The sequence below is a fragment of the Calidris pugnax genome, unplaced genomic scaffold, assembly GCF_001431845.1.
Source record: "Calidris pugnax isolate Ruff unplaced genomic scaffold, ASM143184v1 scaffold15, whole genome shotgun sequence".
NCBI lineage: Eukaryota > Metazoa > Chordata > Aves > Charadriiformes > Scolopacidae > Calidris > Calidris pugnax.
The window spans coordinates 11,064,205-11,083,189 of NW_015090774.1; the positions used below are offsets into that span (position 1 = coordinate 11,064,205).

At 44.1% G+C, this 18,985-nt stretch overlaps 1 protein-coding gene across 2 annotated transcripts in view; it reads left to right on the plus strand.

Annotated features, from left to right (window-relative positions):
* Positions 1 to 336: 336 nt before the first annotated feature.
* LOC106889364 (PDZ and LIM domain protein 5-like) overlaps positions 337 to 18,985 on the plus strand; it is an 87,988-nt gene continuing 69,339 nt past the window's right edge. For both annotated transcript variants that reach the window (XM_014944298.1, XM_014944292.1), the window contains exons 1-2: positions 337 to 455; positions 3,833 to 3,968. In XM_014944298.1, the coding sequence (XP_014799784.1) occupies positions 3,873 to 3,968 (96 nt within the window). In that variant the 5' untranslated portion in view covers positions 337 to 455; positions 3,833 to 3,872. The remainder of the gene's footprint in view (positions 456 to 3,832; positions 3,969 to 18,985) is intronic.

The following is an 18,985-nucleotide window of genomic DNA, read 5'->3' on the forward strand; positions in this document are numbered from 1 at the left end:
ACACACACCACACAGTTTGGGGTTCCCTCGCTTCCCCCCCACCTCAGCCCCTTCCCCTCAGGGAGAGGTGGGAGGGGGGCAGAGGGAGACCCGGCACCCACACCCGCCCTTCACAGGTGCGCCTTGATTATTTCTCTCTAAAGCAAAATTGGGGTGAAAAGCGTGCGTTTCTCTACTTAAAAAAAATTAATAAAGTAGAATAAAAGGGGGCCGGGCGGGAAGGGTGTTCTGGCGCCTCCCCAGCCCCCGTTCGTCGCTGGGCTCCGCACCGCCGCCCCGTCCCGCCGCTGCCGGGCAGGGCCGTGCCGTGCCGTGCCGTGCGGTGCCGGGGGAGGAGCGGCGGCGGCGGCAGCGGGCGGAAGTGAAAACAAGACCGGGGGGACGGGGCCGCCGCCGCCCAGACGCGCCGCCGGTGCCCTCGCCTCTCCGCGACCTGCGCCGCTCCGCTCCGCCGGGTGAGTGACGGGGGAGGCCAGAAGTCAGCAGGTTGGACGGAGTTTTTAAAGCTTCTTGGGGCTTATTTTATTTTTTTTTCTTGATTTTTTTTTAAATTGTTATTATTTTTTTTTCGCGGGCCGGGATTGCCGGTGGTGTCCCGGGCCCGGGGGGCTCCTCGTCTCGCGGCTGTGGGGGCTCCTCGCCCCGGGCCGACCGTGCTGGGGGTGCCTGTAGGGGCTGCCCGGGGTTCCGGGGTGCCGCGGTCACCAGGCTTTGTGGCACCCGTGGGGGCGACACGCCAGGCTGGCTGTGGGGCTCCTGGGGCTGTGGGGGCGCCTCGCACCGAGGCTGAGCCCGCTTGTGGGGCTGCCGGCTCCGTGGGGCGCCCCGTCCCGCGGCTGTAGGGCACCTGTGGGGCTCCTCGCCCCGGGCCGAGCCTGCTGGGGTGCCTGTGGGGCTGCTGGGGCTGTGGGGGTGCCTCGCACCGAGTCTCAGCCCGCTTGTGGGGCTGCCGGCTCTGTGGGACGCCCCGTCCCGCGGCTGTGGGGCATCTGGTCCCGCGGTTTTGGGGCACCTGTGGGGCTCCTCGCCCCGGGCCGAGCCTGCTGGGGTGTCTTTGGGGCTGTGGGGGCGCCTTGGACCGAGGCTCAGCCCGCTTATGGGGCTGCCGGCTCTGTGGGGCGACTCGTCCCGTGGCTGTGGGGCACCTGGTCCCGCGGCTTTGGGGCGCCCCGTCCCGCGGTTTTGGGGCATCTGTGGGGCTCCTCGCCCCGGGCCGAGCCTGCTGGGGTGTCTTTGGGGCTGTGGGGGCGCCTCGGACCTAGACTCTAGCCCGCTTGTGGGGCTGCCGGCTCCATGGGGCTCCTCGCCCCGCGGCGCTTGGAGAGTTTCGTTGGGGGAGCAGGGGGTATTGGGGGCTGGCGCTGCCCCTCCCGGGCACAGCCACCCCTCTGCCGGGGGCAGAAGGGTCCCGCTGGCCACCCCCTGGTCCCCGGGGCTCGGCGCCCTGGTGGCAGTGGGCGAAGGCGAGCGTTTCTGCCAGGGTTTTGAAATTCCCCCTTTCCAGCAGCAGATCCACCACCAAGCGTTTGATCGCCGGAGTGAAAGTTGCACAATTCCACCCGTAGCTGGTTTGGTTTTGCGCAATCATGCCCGCATGAAGCGGGGCTGGTGGCTTGCAATACTTTCTCTTGGATGTTGCTCTGAGCGCAGTTTGAGAAATTTACTAAATTAAACTTTGAAGGGTTCTCCTTGTTGGTGTATCTGTAAGCCCGGAGATGCAGACACGGCAGAATCGAGGGGGTGAGAAAGGAAAGATGAGTGATGCTGGGAGTGATGCATGGCATTTCAGAGTGCAGCCTCTTCCCTCCGATTTGTAGTTGCTACAAATGAAAGAGAACAGTCTCCTCTTCTAACATAACTCGATCTTTTCTTAGAAGTTGTGTTGTAACTAGCTGTTACTCAGATTTGTTGTGTTTTTTGAAGAAAAGGGGCTACGCAAGTGCTTCAGTTTTAACTGATGGGGAGGTTTGCTGCCTGTGCTGTTGAACTCCGTGTGTGCTTGTTGCTAGACGTGGTTTGATTTTCTGCGGTCTCTAATTTATAGTGACCTGTCACTGCGGTGGATTTCATTTAGAGGGAATGACAAGAATTCCTTTTTTTTTGTACGGGAAGAAATCTGTGACTAATTTAAATCCTCTTTTTATAAGGAATTCGGTGCACAGAGTAATTAAATGAGTTCTAGTTCTTGCTTTAGTGGTGAGCGAGTCCCCTAAGAGTCCTAGCTCAGACTTGGTAGAGGCTTTTTGCTTCTTTTTTTTTTTTTTTTTTTTTTTTTTTTCTTTCCAGCCACAGGAGAGCTCAGCCTGTGCATTTTCCCCTCTGAAAGCTGGTACTTGTTGAGACTTTTAAGGGTGGGTTGAGTCACTGCCTGGGGCCAGAGCTGCCCCTTTGCTGGGTACCACCAAGCAGGGGCATGTCAGAAACTGCCGAGGAACCTAGGCACCTCTTTTACCAGCTCTGAATTATGCTTCTTAATATATACCTTGTTCTGCCTAATGCCAGCAGTCCCATTCTGATTACCTGAGCGCTCACCAGTGTCAATAAAGTTTGTCATTGGATGTAGACACAGGTCTGAGCAGCGGATCTCTGTGGCTCTGGAAGGTGAGCCCAGAAACACGTGTGTTACTGGCTTTCTCTGGGAGTGACATTAGATGTCCTTCCCTGCACCTACAGAGGCTGCGGGACAGCCCCGCTCTCAAAGTGTGAAAGGCTGGGCTGTGTTGGCAAAAATCCACCCCCTCCAAAAAAGAAAAAATAGCACACACCCCCCCAGTGCAGTGTATGGACAGGTAAAAAGCGGGCTTTGCAGAGCTCGATGGGTTATGCAGCCTGCTTGCTTCTGCTTGACTGAAGGTCCACCTTAAATGTCCCCACACGAGTATGGAATCTGGCTGTGCCCCGGTGTAGTCTTACACCAGCCCGCCCTGGTGTGCTCCTGCCTGGCTTCAACCATACAAAAATAGACGGGATCCACTACCTAAGATGTCATTGTAGCGTTACTTATCTGAGGTGAAACTGAAGCCCTTATCTTGGACGCTGAACAGCAATTAGGTGCTTTCTGTTGCCTTTTAAAGGTAATTTGTTGCCACGTTTGTGGGGAGGGGAGGGAGATGCTTGGGTTTTGCTTTGGTTTTGTGCCTCAGCATTGAGTTGTGGCCGTGTGTATTTTGCTTTAGTTCACAGTTTTCATTTGAGGGTTGGTTTTAATATCGGTTTTGTCTGTAACATTGTTCTACCAATATGAAGCTATGCTATAAAAATAAAGAAGTCACAAGGATTTTATTTTCCTCTGATTAACTTCAAAGTCATAATGTTTTGACATCGTTTTGAAGCTGTCAAGACATAATGTGTTTAGAAACAAGCTTTGAGCTGATGACATGGCAGCATATGATACTAATTTTGCTAGAAACGAATGTGCCAGTAGTGCTAATTTCTTCCATACTTGGATTTAAGGGATACTATCAATTCATGCTTGTCTCAACATTGACTTTTTTTTTTTTTTTTTTAAAATGAACTTTAATGTCGGGTGGTTCTCCCCCCAGCCCTCCCACAGTATTTTGTTAGTGAGAAGTAGCTGCCAAACATCCCGGTGCCAGAAGTTCTCAAAGTCCCAAATCCATGTAACCAGTTCCCTAGTTACGTTTCTTCCTAAGTTATGGAGGAAAACAGGTGAGGAATAAAAGCACAAGCGATGACAGACCTGGTGTGGGTTTTTTTGGCTGGTTTTGTGCTATGCAGGGGAACAGAGACAAAGAAAGAAACCTTTCAGAATGGTAGACAGTGCCTATTGTTTGTATCGTCTTTAATTTAAAGCTCTAATCCTCTTCTGCAGGCATCAGTTCTTTGGATTTGATCCTTGAATACTAAACATCATGAGCAACTACAGCGTGTCTTTGGTCGGCCCGGCTCCTTGGGGTTTCAGACTTCAAGGGGGCAAGGATTTCAACATGCCTCTGGCCATCTCTCGGGTAAGTGTGTTTGCCTCTTTGCCTGTGTGTGGGTATCTTATGCTGTGGCTGACCCGCAACCTTCAGACATAAGTATGCAAACCATTAATTACAGATGCTGGAGCTCAACTTGCCTTGTGTCATGGAGGGCTGTTGGGAAGGGCGGGGGAGGGAGGGGTGCGAAATGGGGAAATAAATCTTCTTTATTGTCTGAAGGCTCCAACAAAATTGTCCTAGGAAGGACGTGTTCATTTGAACTGGTTGTTTTATCTGTATTTGTTATGCAACAAACAAAAGAAACCACCCTTGGGTTCCCCTCCCTGCTCTCGCCCAGAAGACAGAGATGCAGAGGTTGGAGGCTGGCAGGAAACAGGCAATTTTCTGCCCAGGGCTGAGCCTGTGCAGTTCAAATGGGAGGCAGTGGGGAAAATCACTCACGTTACCCTTGCTTATTCAGCAGCTCTTAGCAGCTTGAGGATCTTCTGATGTCTGTTCTTGTAAATCCCACTATTTACAATGAAAAGGCACTTAAGCTGCAGCAGTTGTAAATAGCTGTTCATCAATATGTGCCTGAGTGAATATGCGGCTTTCTCACTTTCTCTTTCAGAGAGTATGTGCTTTGAACACGTTCAAAGCATTTGAGGAACTAAGTCGAAACAAATGTGATCTTTGTACCCAGGCCATATCTGGGTAGTTTCCTACTTTGAAACCATGTTTTCAGGGAGGACTTTTCTTTCAGCGTGGGCCAAGTTTCAAAGCCTTCCTCAGATGGCTGAAGTACTTACATGTAGAACATAGGAATAAACCTTGCAGTATTGAATTTATAGGATGGTTGGAAATCTCTGGGCGAGGAAACTGGCTTCTAACGGCTCTGTACCCCAGCAACTTTAAATTTAATTTGCAGAGTGGAAGCGTTTATGCACAAATGGCACCTTCCCTGTCAACAGCTCTCCTCCCCCTCCTGCATATTCATGTAGTTTAGTGACAAAGATGAATTATTTTTTACACCTGTTAGGACTGCAGAATTGACACTGCCCTGGGAGAGGGAGCGGGTTTCTATTTGGGTTTATGCATCATGGCAATATTTTTAGCTAATCTCAACTAGCGATTCAAACTCTGCCAGTTCATTTAGACTTGCCTTGTCCTGTTCACCTGCGGATTATGCTGGTGAAGTTAAAATACAGTTTGGCTCTGCAAAATTGTTTATATGGCTAAAATGGACTAGAGGGCTGTGCAAATGCCTGTGTACATTTGAATACAGCTGATAGTTGAGCCAAAAAGGGTTTGAGAAGCAGTTTATTCCCAAACTCCGGGGAGTTCCAAGCTAAACTGTAATTCAGGTTCTTGTTCGGTAGCTGATTACTCCTACACTAATGAGAAATTTGAACTGGGGATGCGGATAGCACTGTTATGATTTGACAGCACAAGTGCTCTCATGATTTGCAGAAGCATAGGCTCTTGCCCACAGAGGGTACTTGTGCATGGTACTGATGAGCAATTAAATGCTGTAGGCGGTAAACCATAGTAAACAACTGGTTTTAGGAAAAGGTAGTATTTTTTTATAGGAGCCTCTGCTGTCCTGGAGATACAGAGTGCAGCCCCGTTATAAGCAGGCTTCCCATCTAAAAGCTTCTAAAGAGGAAACACACGTTAAAATTAGCCTAGAACTGCTACTTTGTTGCAGGAGTCAAGTGTGCTGTTGCAGGGAATAGCCTGGGGGAATTGGCCTAAATGGCTACATACAAAAGCCTTAGTTATGGGATTCCCTAATGACAGATGTCGGCGCCCATAAGAGCAGAACATAATGAAAGATGGGGATCGGAGCGGTTTTAGGACTTTAATTTGTGCGTGGGAGGGGGAAGCACAATACCCAATTCACCTATTATACCTCAGCGCTGCTCCTCAGCTGTACTGTCTCTTCTTATTTGCGGATAAGAGTATGCAAATATTAGATGACTGCCTGCTGCTTTTTTTTTTTCTTTTTTTTTTTTTTCCTTTGGATCAAAAAAGTGCTTAGTTCTGGTATGCCAATCCAGCTTTGGCCCAGTAGCTGGAGGAATTCAATGCTGGTTCCTGGTATGCTAGAACAGCATGTACCATTCACCTCCCCAGTCCTTCTTTTCCTGATGAGGCATAAATGCCTTCCTGTATTTGAAGACTCCTAATTAAATTATTTTAGCAAAACAGTAATGAGACAGCAGAATTATGTTTTTTGGCAAGGAGGACATTTTTGGTTTTCTTTTGTTTTTTATTTGTCCTCTAGATGCTGAGGATGAATCTGGCTGCGCTGCTGAGGGCTGATTTCCTGCTTTAGTTTAAACTCCTTGAAATTAAGTTCAAATAAAGTACAGTTTATGAAGCACAGAAAACATAATGGTTTCTCAAGCTGTTTATCTGGAAGGCTGATCTCTTTTTACTAATGATTTGAAAAAAATTAAGATCTCGTATGGTTCCTTGGAGAAAGTTTTTAGTAATTCATTTGATTGTTTATGCCAATGCAGTTGGCATAACTGCATTGGCATAATGCATAAACAGAATGCAGTTTAAATGGCCATATTCCTTGTTACCTACGTAAAGTAAAATGAGCCTGTTTTGCATTCTTCTTAATGGGAGCTAAGGTGTAACAGGTTAACATTAATGCAGTATGGTAGCAGTAACATTAGATTTCTCATAAGCTGGTATGTTGTAGACCAGTTGCAACATCATAACTAATAGCAACAGTTATTACGGGGTTATGTCAGCCACTTAACAGAGCTCTCAGCGCTTTAAAGTCTCTATGTATACTTATATAGATGTACACATTCCATGGTGAGTAATGAATGTGTGCTATAGTTAGTGGCTTAAATCAGTACAACGAAAACATAGTCAGTACTTGTTACATCTACTTTTATCTGGCTGGGCTTCAGTGGGATGGCTTCTCACAGTCCACCTCCTTTCCTTGCAACGGCAGCTGTGTGAACCCTGCAGAGATTGGGAATTCCACGCCAGGAAGCTGATGCGGGGTGGGAGCAGTGATGGGAGCGTGGTGGGTGGTATGGCTCTCACCAAAGAGGGGTCAGCGGGAAGGAAGCTGCTCTGAAAGTAAAACAATTTGATCTTTACCCTTTCAACCAGGAATAAAGGGTGGGCTGAGTTTGTAGATCTATATCTTTTATTAACAGCCAAGTATCAAAGTGGCTCAGGCCACCCTGTATAACCATCCTGTCAGGCTTCCAGGTGGTTTATTCTGTGGTGGTACTTGTGTAATGAGAGATTGCAAACCGTGACCAGTTAGCCTGCAGTGAAGGCGGCAGAAATTACTGGAGCCAAAGTATGCAAATTTAGATTATTCCGAGTTGCTGTTCTTACTTTTTCCTCATGGAATTTTACATTAATTAAAGAAGCAATTGTTCCTATTCCTTCAAGACCTATGTTGGGATGCAAAACTGAAAAATGGAAAGCTAGAGCAGATAAGAATAAATGACTGAGATGCAAGGTTAATTTTGTTCCGGTAACTGTAAAGTAGCTGGTACAGGAAATTACTCAGATTCAGATGTTTTCCCTGTGGAAGAAAAAGCTTAATGTCTAGTTATCTACCTGTAATATAGGTAGTTACGTGAAATGACGTTTGCCATAATGCAGTTGTCTTCATATGAATGAATTGATTGCTTCTGAATCAACACAGGCCACTGAAAAAGCAGCTGTTAAACAGGTATCTCCACCTGGTCGATTTGGGAGGCATTATCCCAATGCTCTTAAGTGTTGGCTACGCTGCAAGAATTACATCATGGGTCCTTCTTGTTTCTCAATTATTTCCAAACAAAATTTATTTCCAAGTTGCAGGATGTTCTGCTAAACACCAGCTGGGTCAAAAAACCCCCACTATTGAACCAAAATAATTGCAGCTTATTTTGTTTTTAATCAGGACTGCCAATAATAAGGGATCTGCAATTGCTGATATCCATGTAGATCTATGGTCTTGGCTAAACCCTACTGAAGCTAGGGATGTATCCAGTTTGGGAATGACATTGGTCTACACTCAGTAGATCTTTACCTTCTAGATTTGTTTGTTCAAGAGTTTGTTTCTTCTGCTGAATTAGAATAAAGAAATGCAGTTTTGGAGGTGAAGTAATCTAAACACACTGCTAGGTAGGATTCCTGGAGTGGCTCTTAGGCACTCCATAGGCTCTTAGGCATTATATCCATAGAATTTGGGGTTTAAGATATCTACAGCATGGTTTATGTTGTTTATGTGCAACACAGAAGCTTTTAAAACAATGCACGCTTCTTTAGAGTTGGAATTAACATTATATTTGCTTTACTTTTCAGGGAGTTGGTTAGTTCCCAATGCTTAGTTAACGTAACCAGAATAAACTCAGTAAGCATGACTGTAGCATTAGAATTGTCAAAACTGCTGTCCTCTGCAGATGGAAATAAAGTGTTTGGTACTGATGTTGTGTACATTACGTTGTGATGAACTGGGAGAGGCTTAGATATTTGTTCTAAAAGTATGCTGGAAATTTTTATAGCCTATCAAAAATGTTGTGGTGCAGTGTCTAAACATTGCTTGTCTCTGTTTTGTGGTGCTATTTACCACTAGAAACAAGAAAATACTGAAGTGAAACTATAGTTTGAACAGTAATGTAGCCTATGTGCAATATATAACCTTCCCAACTAATGCAAATACATAGGATGTTTTCTTGTATTTGAAAGCTACTTTTTTGTTCAATGCTGGTGGCAACTCTAGCCGTCTTCCTTCAGAAGATGTTTTGCTATTTGTCTTTCTCCTCCTGTAAAAATTTAATGGAATACAGTTTTCTTGAAATCCTTGACCTGACTGACAGCTGTGTATTTCTACAGCAACTTCTTTCAGTATCCCCCAGCCAGTTGCTTCTTGCTTCAGTGGTCACTTTGCCTCTTCAAAAAAAAAAAACAACCACCAAAAAAACCAGAACAAACAAACAAAAAATCCAAGCCCCTTAGAAACAGCCCCTTCTTTTTGCAGTTTTTCAGTTTGCATTATTTCATCTGTTTCAGGTATTTTTTTTTCTGTGTTGTCTCAAGATTATAGTTGATGGAAGGCTAGGATGAACCTATCAGCAAGCAGTACACCCAGGGAGTACATGGGAGAGCAGCCCACCTTGGGATGAAGTAGGGAATGCATGTGCAGCACATCAGCTGCTCGACATTCATCCCACGTGAGCACACTGACATTCTTCATGCTGGTATCAGGAGGTCACTATCAGAGAAGTTGTCTCCTCTGATTTCCCACTTTCCTTCCTTCCTTCCTGCCCAGGTACATACCCACTCCCCAGCAAGTTGTCCATGTGGACGGAGCATGTATGATTGGTTTTGCACAGTGTTTGCTTATCCAGGGGTTTGGCCTTTGGCTGCCTTAATATTTGCAAGCAAGCTACTTTAAAGTCATTAACATCTGTGAAAAGAATGTTAATGGGAAGAGAATAAAGGAAAATGGTGTTTTGAATGGACCTAGAGCGTGTCAGCTTTGATTGGCTAGAGTCTGGCTGAGCCCCTTGCCTTTGTGTTTGTGTGAATTATTTTATTAAGCCATATGTATCATTTCCAGTAAAATCAAGTTTTGTGTAAGTACAAAATAAGTTATTGCAGTGAAGAACTAGAGAAATGGTCTTGCAAGAGTAGGCATGTGAAATAGGAGAGAAACACTAGGACAACTGCTTGTCTGGCCAGTGATAATTGTGTTGGTAACTTTATGCTTCGTCCTGGAAGCTACTGAGAGCTAGTAACTAAGCCCTAACTGGCAGCTGCTGGCATTGCTGTGCCTGTTTGCTTTGCTACCGAGCTGTGGTTTGCACAAAATACAGCTGAAGATGTGTTCCACCTCTGCAACTTCCTGGCCCAGGGTCAGAGACACTGGCAGAGGTCACAGCACTTACCTGCTGATCCTGCTGGTAGGGCAATAAATGCTGCGTCTTACAGGAACTGTCAGTGCTTATGAAATGGATGGGATTAGCCAAGACGTAAAGCAAGAAGTGTTACTCTGTTCTGTTTAATTCTGTTTACAAGATGTGGTTGACAGAAAAAAAAAATAATACTAAGAATGACAAATGAGCAATGGGTGCCAAAGTCTGTATCCTCTCCGCTCCAAGGCCTGAAGGAGCAGAGGTTTTGTTTGGGAACCGAGTGGAATATGGACAATTAAAAGCTCCCAGCTGCACAACTGGTTTAATACGTGCGAGTTTTCTGGAAGCCTGATGAGTGATGGTTAGTGCCTCAGAGTTTGCATTAGTTGCCTGCAAGCAACATCCTCCTTTAAAGAGCTCCTCTGTTTGACTTGAAGATGGAGAGATTGGTTGGTAGAAACACAATTTCTTGATTGCCTCTTTTCCCACCACTGTTTAACCTCTCTATGCTGAAAATTGGGAAAAGGGCCATGTTTCCCCATACCATTTGTTTTCCTTCCCTTGTCTACTCTGCTATGCAGTTTAAAGCAAGACAGACCATCACTGGAGTGGGGTTGGGAAGAAGGGAGGGCATGGGGGAAAAGAGGCAGAGGAAAAGCGTCTGCATCTCATCTGTTTGTGACCCTATTTGTCAGACAACCTCCTCAGACCAAGTAGGAAGCTAACTTATTTTAAAATAGTTCCTCTACTGATGTCATTCCCCTAAAAGCGAACCTGGTTGTACTGGGGGAGGAAAAGGAACCAACGAGCTTGTAACTGAGGGATATCCGATGTGATGTGTGAACATACTCCTTTTACATTAAAAAAATGCTGTTAACTCATTTTCCCCTTATAAGTGACAGTTCAGTTACAGCATGATGAGTACAAGCTAAATATTTCATGATGGAAAAACTAAAGTATTTGTTTGCAGTGTCTGCTTCTTAAAGACAGATGTAGTGAAAAAATAAACTCTGATTAGATGTTCAGAGCAGATGCAAAATTGGCAGTCCTTCTGGAGCCCAAGAAGTGGGACAACTTATTGAATAGTAACTGCAAAAAAATTAGGCATGTTTTCTTTGCAAGTATCTAGCTCTGGAGGCCTGACAACTTCTGTCGACTTCCCCACCATTTAGAGATGCTATTTTTAGTGTAACTGTTTTTCTCATTGTTCATTGGCTGATGGCTATCAGAAGGCATTGTGAGAAGAGACATGGTGTTGAAAGGTTTGTTTGTTTGCCTTTGGTATGGAGCCAGGAGATAACATTGTTGGCTTTTCTTCGTTTGTTTTGACTTTTTAAGAATAGATTTCATATGTTATCAATATAAGGGAAAGTGTGAGAGAAAACTGTCTCTCCTGTTCCTAAAGCAGTGGAAATATGTGAAAGGTGATGATATTCCTCCTGCTAGTTTTCAAAAGAAAAAAAAAAAATATGAGACTGTTCAAACAAACCTCAAATATCAGAAATAGAAGTACACGTGTTTCCATAAGTGGCTGCTACGGGCACAGAGACAGGAGGAAAGGAGGCCACTGCTAAGGCTGGTATTGCATGAGTCTTTGACTCAGGTCTTCAGGGCAGTAGAAGTAGGGGGAAAATTACAGAAGTTTTTGTTCATGTTCCCTTTCTGTAAGAGGTCTTCAAGCTGAATTTGCGGAGAGAGGTACTATCTTTTCTTGAATGAGTTGACATGGGTGGAAGACAATGGCTTTGAACTTTGGGCATAGAGTCCTTTGAGGTGCAAGTAGCATCAGTTACCATATTAACTTAAAGCCTTGCTTGTATGAAAGAGTTTATACTGTCCTGTTGCTCTGATGTGTGGTGATGAAGACAGAGCTGATGGGTAAGAGCTTGAGTGTCACTAACTGTACTAGCCTGGTTTAAATGCAGACAGACTACTGCTATTAGTGTGCCAATAGGTGATTTTGGGCTATGCTGGTCTTCTTGGACAAGTTTGCTTCCAGGAGTTGTTATTGAAAGGGTTTTCTTCAGGAGCATGGTCACGCTGGTAATGCTGTGCTGTGGGAATTCAGTCTCATCCTCTTAAGAGGAGAGAAAAAGGTAGGGAATAGGAACTTGTGCTATGTTTATACTGAAGAGCAGCCCCTCTAATGACTTGCTTAAAACTGGTTACACGTGGAAATGAAGTTCAGAGAAAAGGCGGAAGATGCAGCAGAGGAAGACGGAAACGTGTGGGTGCTGTTAGGTTTGGTCCAGCTGTGAGGAGGGGCAGGTGTTACTCTGTGACTGACTGCTGCTCCAGCACCAGCCAGCTGCATATGCCTGTGGCCACTAAACACTTCTGCAGAACAGACCTAAGGTTTCAAGTTGGGGAATGAAGGCCACCCTCACTGGACAGGCTGTAAAAAAAAACCCCACAAACTGATTTAAATGACTTGAATAACACTGCACAGGGATATTCCCACTGTCTTTTTCCATTTCTCTGCTTCGTTCGTCACTCACCTTTCCCATTAACTGTCCATTAATGTGATGGTGTCCCACACACAGTAGCTCTTCATCTTTTGTCACCTCAAGACACCAGAGTTCCTACCACATAATCTCTTGTGTACGCTGATCCAAGGAGAGACATAGTAGAGGGACAAAACAGCATGTTATAAATTGAAGACTGTATCGTGATGCACACCCTCAAAGCTAATAAGTGCTGCACTGATGGAATATGATCAGTATTTTGGTGTAAAGCATAGTTAGCAGCAACAGAAACTTCAGCTTAAACAGTTAAACTTAGTAAAAGTACAAGCTAGAGAAAATTGTATCTGATGGGTGAAAGTATTTGCAAGTATGAACTCTCGCAATTGCTGTCAGCTGTGCCTGTAACAAAGCCCTGTAGTAAAATGTAATGCCTTGTGTGGAGTCCCACAGGCTAAAAAGTGGATCTTGCCAGGTCTTTAGTAGTCCTGTTGGAAAGGTCAAATGGTTTGCATGTTAACTGGATATGAAAGAAGTTTGGCTTACCCTGGTCTATATTAAGGGATGACTTAATGTGGTATCTAGTTCTTTCTCTAACAAGTGATTGAACAATGTGAGGTACCTACCACGGGAAGGCAACAGAAACATTTACTTGGTGTTAATTATTTCATGGCTCTTTTGAAGGCTTGAGTAGCAATTTACATGCCTGGGTTAACATAGAGGGTGTCAGTTTCAGGAGGGTAAAACTCCTTGTTTGTTAAGCTTTTGTGTTTATGAACGTAATCGGATCATCTTTAGATATTCTTACTCTCAAAACTTATTAAACCTGTGGAGAAAATAATCTAAGTGTCTCGATTAAGTGTGATGTTGTATTGGCTGAAATAGCATTTGTCATTTTTAAAAAGGAATTGTGTAGAGCAAAGGCAAAATGTTGTAAATGAGACAAATTCGGAGATAAATAGAAATGTACTTTTGTTATTAAAAAAATTGTATCACCTTGGTCAAACTATAGAACACTTTTGTTCAGAACTCTTATTAAAAAAAAAAAAGAGGCAGCTTTTCTGGGCAGAGGGAGCATTTGCCAGACAGAGCAGCTTAAACTCAAAGTTTATGGTACATCTGTTATTAATGCTTTTTCTTTCTAATGTATGTCTTATACATGAGAAGCCAGGCATAGTCCTGAGTCAAATGCAGCTAGTAAATGAAACTTTTCTTTCTTTCATTCCTGTGAAGTAACAGGCCAAAATGGTTGGAATTTTTTTTTTTTTTTTGAGTTAGAGTGAGGCTCCCTTGCCAGTGGTTTCTACCTCTTCTCTTTGTGGTTCTAGACTTAGCTTGCATTGTGCAATGGGGAGGTAAACTAATGGAATTGCTTGTCTCCAACTCGCCTCACATATCTAAGCAATTCCTTCTGTGCTGTTCTGTTTTTCTTTACCTAATGCCTTTAAAAGGATGAAGAATAAAAAAAGGAAAGCAAACAAAAAACCACAGTGTGGATGTACAAACCAGAGAGTTTGTAGAAGTTGGGTTAGGCTTGCTTTTATTAGACTGATAGGGAAATGGAAGGCTTGTAAAGCTTTAAACATCAAAGACATCTTTGGCAGAGTAACTTTTCTTGTTTCCTGTCAGCTTTCTGCAGCTCCTCATCAAATCACAGTGTTTTGAGTTCAGACCAAATAAGAGTGTTCTCTGCCTAGTGTCTAAGGTGACTTGTTAGCAATTATTCAGGAATGAAAAGACATCCCCAAAAATATATATTCTGACAAATGGATATATTCAGCCCTCGGGGGACAGTGTACTTGTTCTTTTCGAGGTACTGATGGTCTGCAGTCATGGCTTGATCAAATGTAATGTGGGTAGTGATCAGGGGACGCAATCAACTTTGAAAAGGAAGCCGTAGTGGTTGGAGAGCAGACAGCATTGCATCGTATCCTGTCCTCTTTAAATCTTTTCTTAATGCACGGGAGCGGGGTGTGGGGGGGATGGACTCTGAAACATTGGCAGTTCACTAAAATGGGAACAGGAGTAACCTCCTGTAATATACTTTTCTTGTATGTGAACTGGCCCCCTCCCCGCTGTCAGTGGTAATCACTGTCCAAAGAAGGGTGGCAGAAAAAAAACGGTGATTGCATCTCCATGTTGGAGTTCAAAGCCAGCTCCACGGATGAAAGTTTTCCTCCACCGGTGCCTTAGGCAGGGATGGTAGGTGAGACTGGTGCAGCAGAGGTTTTGCTCAGCCCATCAGACCTGGCTGCAGGAGCTGGGGCTTCTGGTATAAAGGTGGGGGCAAGTACCTGGGGACTGTACAGCCTAGAATTGCTGAAGGCAGACTTGCTAGGACATGTCTGTTTGTACACTAAGCTGTGAAAGCTGCCACTGAATGCTTATTAAATTACAGCTTTTGTCAGCTATGGATACAGACTATTCTCTCCACTTTCCAGCTGTCGTGTTTTGGCAACTGGCTATAAGCAAAAGTCATTGTAGCCCGGGTTTATATGAATCTCCTCTGAGAGCATATTCAATTTGTAAATTAAATTATTTTGCTGTTGTGCAGATTGAGCATAATCCCGTAAATGCTAAGAACCCAAGCCTTGGTGCTGCAAAGACGCTTGAACAAAAGTGTAATTTTATGCATATTGTCTCCATCGGATGACTCTTGCATAAGGCTCAGCCTATGTTGATGTGCATTGCTGCTCAGCACCCTGCAGTGTTGGGTCTTCAGACTGTTGTTGCCAGAAGGAACGAAACATTGACTTGCTTGGCGGAGACAATTGACCTTTCCCAGCCAACTTTCTACTTTCTCTCAGAGGCACTACCCAGCAATTGGAGGTGTTCAAAAGACGGGTTGACATGGACCTCAGGAATATGGTTTAGTGATTTTTTTATTGCTTATTTCTTATTTATTTTTTTGTCAGAGTTAGGTTGATGGTTGGACTAGATGATCTTTAAGGTCCCTTCCAAACTAGATGATTCTATGATTCTATGATTCTAATTGTTAGCCATAAGAAAAATGGCTAGCAGAGATATTTGTATGACATCCTGAGAGCTAGGTTAGACCAGACTTGACTGGTGCTGGTCAGTCTCCATCACTAAAACTATAGGGCTAAATCAATTGGTTTAGTAGCATTTGGGGATGAGTCATCTTTGCTCATTAGGTATGTGGTGGTGTTTCACTATCCGTTGCTCTGGAAATGCTGTGGAGATGGTCTACCCCCTTATCTCTCTCTGCAGTATGCAATTATTGCACTCTTAAACTAGAGATTAGTACCTCAGAGCAGGTCCTTTTTTTGGGTAGTTTTGTAAAACTTTCTCTTCTGAAATATTGATGAAAATAATTGAGCTTATGCACAAAATATAGATAAGTAATTTTTTTGACAGAAAGAATAAATTTTGTTTATATGTCTAGAAAAGCCATTCACTTTCAATGTGAAAACCTAAAGATGGTTTCCTTGAGGTGTGCACTTAAATCTCAGTGACTTGAATATCTCTCTGGATAAAAGTATCACCATCTCTCTTATGTCAGAGGGAACGTGATACTCTCTGGCCGGTCGAGTAGGTCCTCTGTGAGAGTATTTTCTTCCATTGACACATCTACACTTGAACTTTAAAACATAGAAACTGCTGATTATTAAAACTTCAAATGACATGAATTTGTTTTGATACTTGACCTGATGAAAACTGCTGCTGTTGCAGTTGACAGCCCAGATCAGTTTATAACCCTGTCCTGGATGGTGTAGGATTAAATGACTGAAAATTGCTCACAGGAAACTCTGATTACAGCAGTCCAAGTAAGGATTTAGGGCAAACCAGTAGGTGTTGACGCTTTGCTTTGCAACCTCTTGCTGTTGGAGAAGGCTAAAGTGGTGGTCTGTTTTTTTCCCCTGCTTCCTCCTTGCAAATGTAAGGCACACGTTTGGCATGCTGATGGAGACAGATGGGTGCACATGATTACATGATATACATGATGGAGACAAATGGGTATATGTGATATACATGATGGGTACATAATTTTTGGATGCTGTAGCCATTGACGTCAACTGGTTCCTGACTTCATCGACAAGATGGCTTGCCTTGAGTGCTTCTGGTAATTCCGAATGCCTCCTCTGTCACTGGCCCACTGTGTGTGTGTAACTCTGTATTTTGTTTCATTGCATACCCTAATCTCTGCCTGTTCGGTTAGCTCAGTAGTTACCCATCCCTGCTCTCTGGCTTCTGTTGCTCTCTTTAGCAATGAACATATCCCTAGAGAACCAAACAAGGTTTTGTAGAGATTCTCCTGCCCTGCTTTGCTCTGATGATGATTAGCTAGTACAAGTCAGCCTTTATCCTACAGCATGGACTCATTCCCTTGAAAGAAACTCCTGTATGACTTGGAGGGGGGGAATGGGGGGAACAGGGGGCACTGAATATAGGGGATAGATGAGACCTCACAAGAAGGGATTCCTCATGAAGAAAAGTATTATCCAGAATAAGGGGATAAAGGTGGACTTTGTGGGATGCATAACTGCTGTGTTTCAGGGGAAGCGTACACTTGAGAGGGGCGGCATGCAAATACTTTGGACTTATATGCAATGGCATTTATGTAATGTTAGTATCAATTCTGGGAAAAGTGATGCATAACAATGGGCATTATGTGTTAGGAAATACCTCACTTCGGTATTTAAGATTGCTAACCACTCAAATTGGATCAGTTGATTTTCTAGTGCCATTTTTTGAGTTTCTGCCAAATAGGTTTGAGTCTTTCAGTTTGTCACCTGTTTTTCTTTTAGCACAAAGAGGAAGATAGTTTTGCAAGAACACAATTTGTACTGCCTTCAGTTTTTTTCCTCTTGTTTTCTGTAGCCTGAGGACATCTGTCTTACTGCTGAAATAAGTCTACTAGGTGTTTTTTCTGTTAGTTATCATTTAAGAGAAATGCCACTCAGAAGCCGTTATTAAACAGGGTTTAGGGTTCAGAAAAGTGTATGATGGGTTGGGTTAGGCATGAAGTGAATAATAAGAGCTAGATATCAAAAAAACCACCTAAAACCCAAACTGTGAAACTGCAGAAAACTATTAAAATCAATTTTATAGAATATTTGTCAGAAGGCTCCAAATGACAAATGATGAAAACCCTGGACCCCGTAGACCAGATGGTAAAAGTATTTATAGGGATATCTTGCCTCTGTTTTGATTTGCGTAAGTACTGCATTGTAAGTCTGTAACCATCCTTTTCCTTCCAATTTTTCCTTACTGTGTTATGTCCTCGCTTTACTGTGCCCAGCACTGGGTTTCTGTTTAATCAGAAAAACGAGGCTGTGTGGCAGCTTGTGCTTTATTGGTACGGTTGCAGGAAATGCTTTAGCATCAAGAGACAAGCTGCTCTTTTATGCAGCAGAGAGCACTTGGGTACCACTGGATTCCTGAACAAGCAGAGATGCTGTTAGCAGCACGCGCGCACTTTGGGTTGCCAGCCCAAAAATCATTGCTGGATTCTTCAAGGAAAACTCTGTAGCTGGTGTTACATGGGAGGTGGTGAGATGAGTTTAGAGGTGGCTTCTGGCTTTGGGTCTCCTGACAGTGTGTTGGACAAGTGGTGTGACCACCCTGGGTCTGTAGGCTCGACTACATATTTCAGTTTCTGGCCACCCTATGTGTGGGACTATCTTTCGGAGCCTGCCACGAGATCCCTGCTGCTCTCCCAGCTTTGTGGCAACAGGAGCAGCTCTCCTCCTTCGGCCACTTCAGGCCACTCTGATTCAGGAGAGCACAGAGGGTTTAGGTTTCATTTGCCCATGAGGCTGTTACGATGCCATAGGGCTAAACTGCATTGTAAGGAAAGTAGCGGCTTCCTTGGTTTGATCTCTGTTCAGCAATAAATGTAGTCTAAAAGTGAAGTAGTGGTTAAAAATCACCCATAAGATACCACTTTGACCATCCCTATCCCTTTTCTTCTCACTGGGAGGAAGAGTAAAGGTTGAGTTGTTGTTGAAAGCCAAAATCTAAGTCATGAGAGGAGCTGCACTGCAGTACAACAGAGTTGAGTTTGTTTTACCAGCCGTTCCATAAGGAGGAGGAAGCACTTTGAGATCTTCACCAGTAACCCCAGCTGGACATTACTCAGGACCACCCATAGCTGCCTTTCACTTCTTTTGCTGTCTCCCTGCATGCTGGAGTGAGTATTCCTAAAGCAGCCTTCCCAAGGAGGAGGGTCCATGGGAAGAATTCTCCAGTCAAATTTATAGAGGAACCCAGCGTTCCTCTTGCTGGTGTCATGGTGAGGGGTGCTGTTAAACTCCCAGTCCTTTGCATTGATGTGCTTGTATCAAAATCTGGATTCAATTTAAATCATCGAAATAATCCCTCAGTGTTGCGTTGAAGATTCAAGAAAAGTAAGTTGAAAAACCCAGCGAAACCTCGGAGTGTATCTTGGCATTAAAATCGTGAGATTAAAAAACACTCCTTATTTCTAGGGCCTGACTCATGGTTTTTGAATGCATGAGGGTGGCAGCGCTAGCTCCTATGGTTAAGTAGCATTATAAATATTTCAGGACTTTAGGGCACAGAGCTGTGCCAAATAGTTTTCTCGTGTTTGGGGTTTTTTCCTAATTCCCGAAACAAATTTTTTGCAGATCTCTTATAACCTGGGTTGCATGTGTAATTAAACAGACAACATGTTAAATCCCCGTGTTTCTGAAAACAGTGCATCCCATCCAAGTATTTAAATCAATTACGT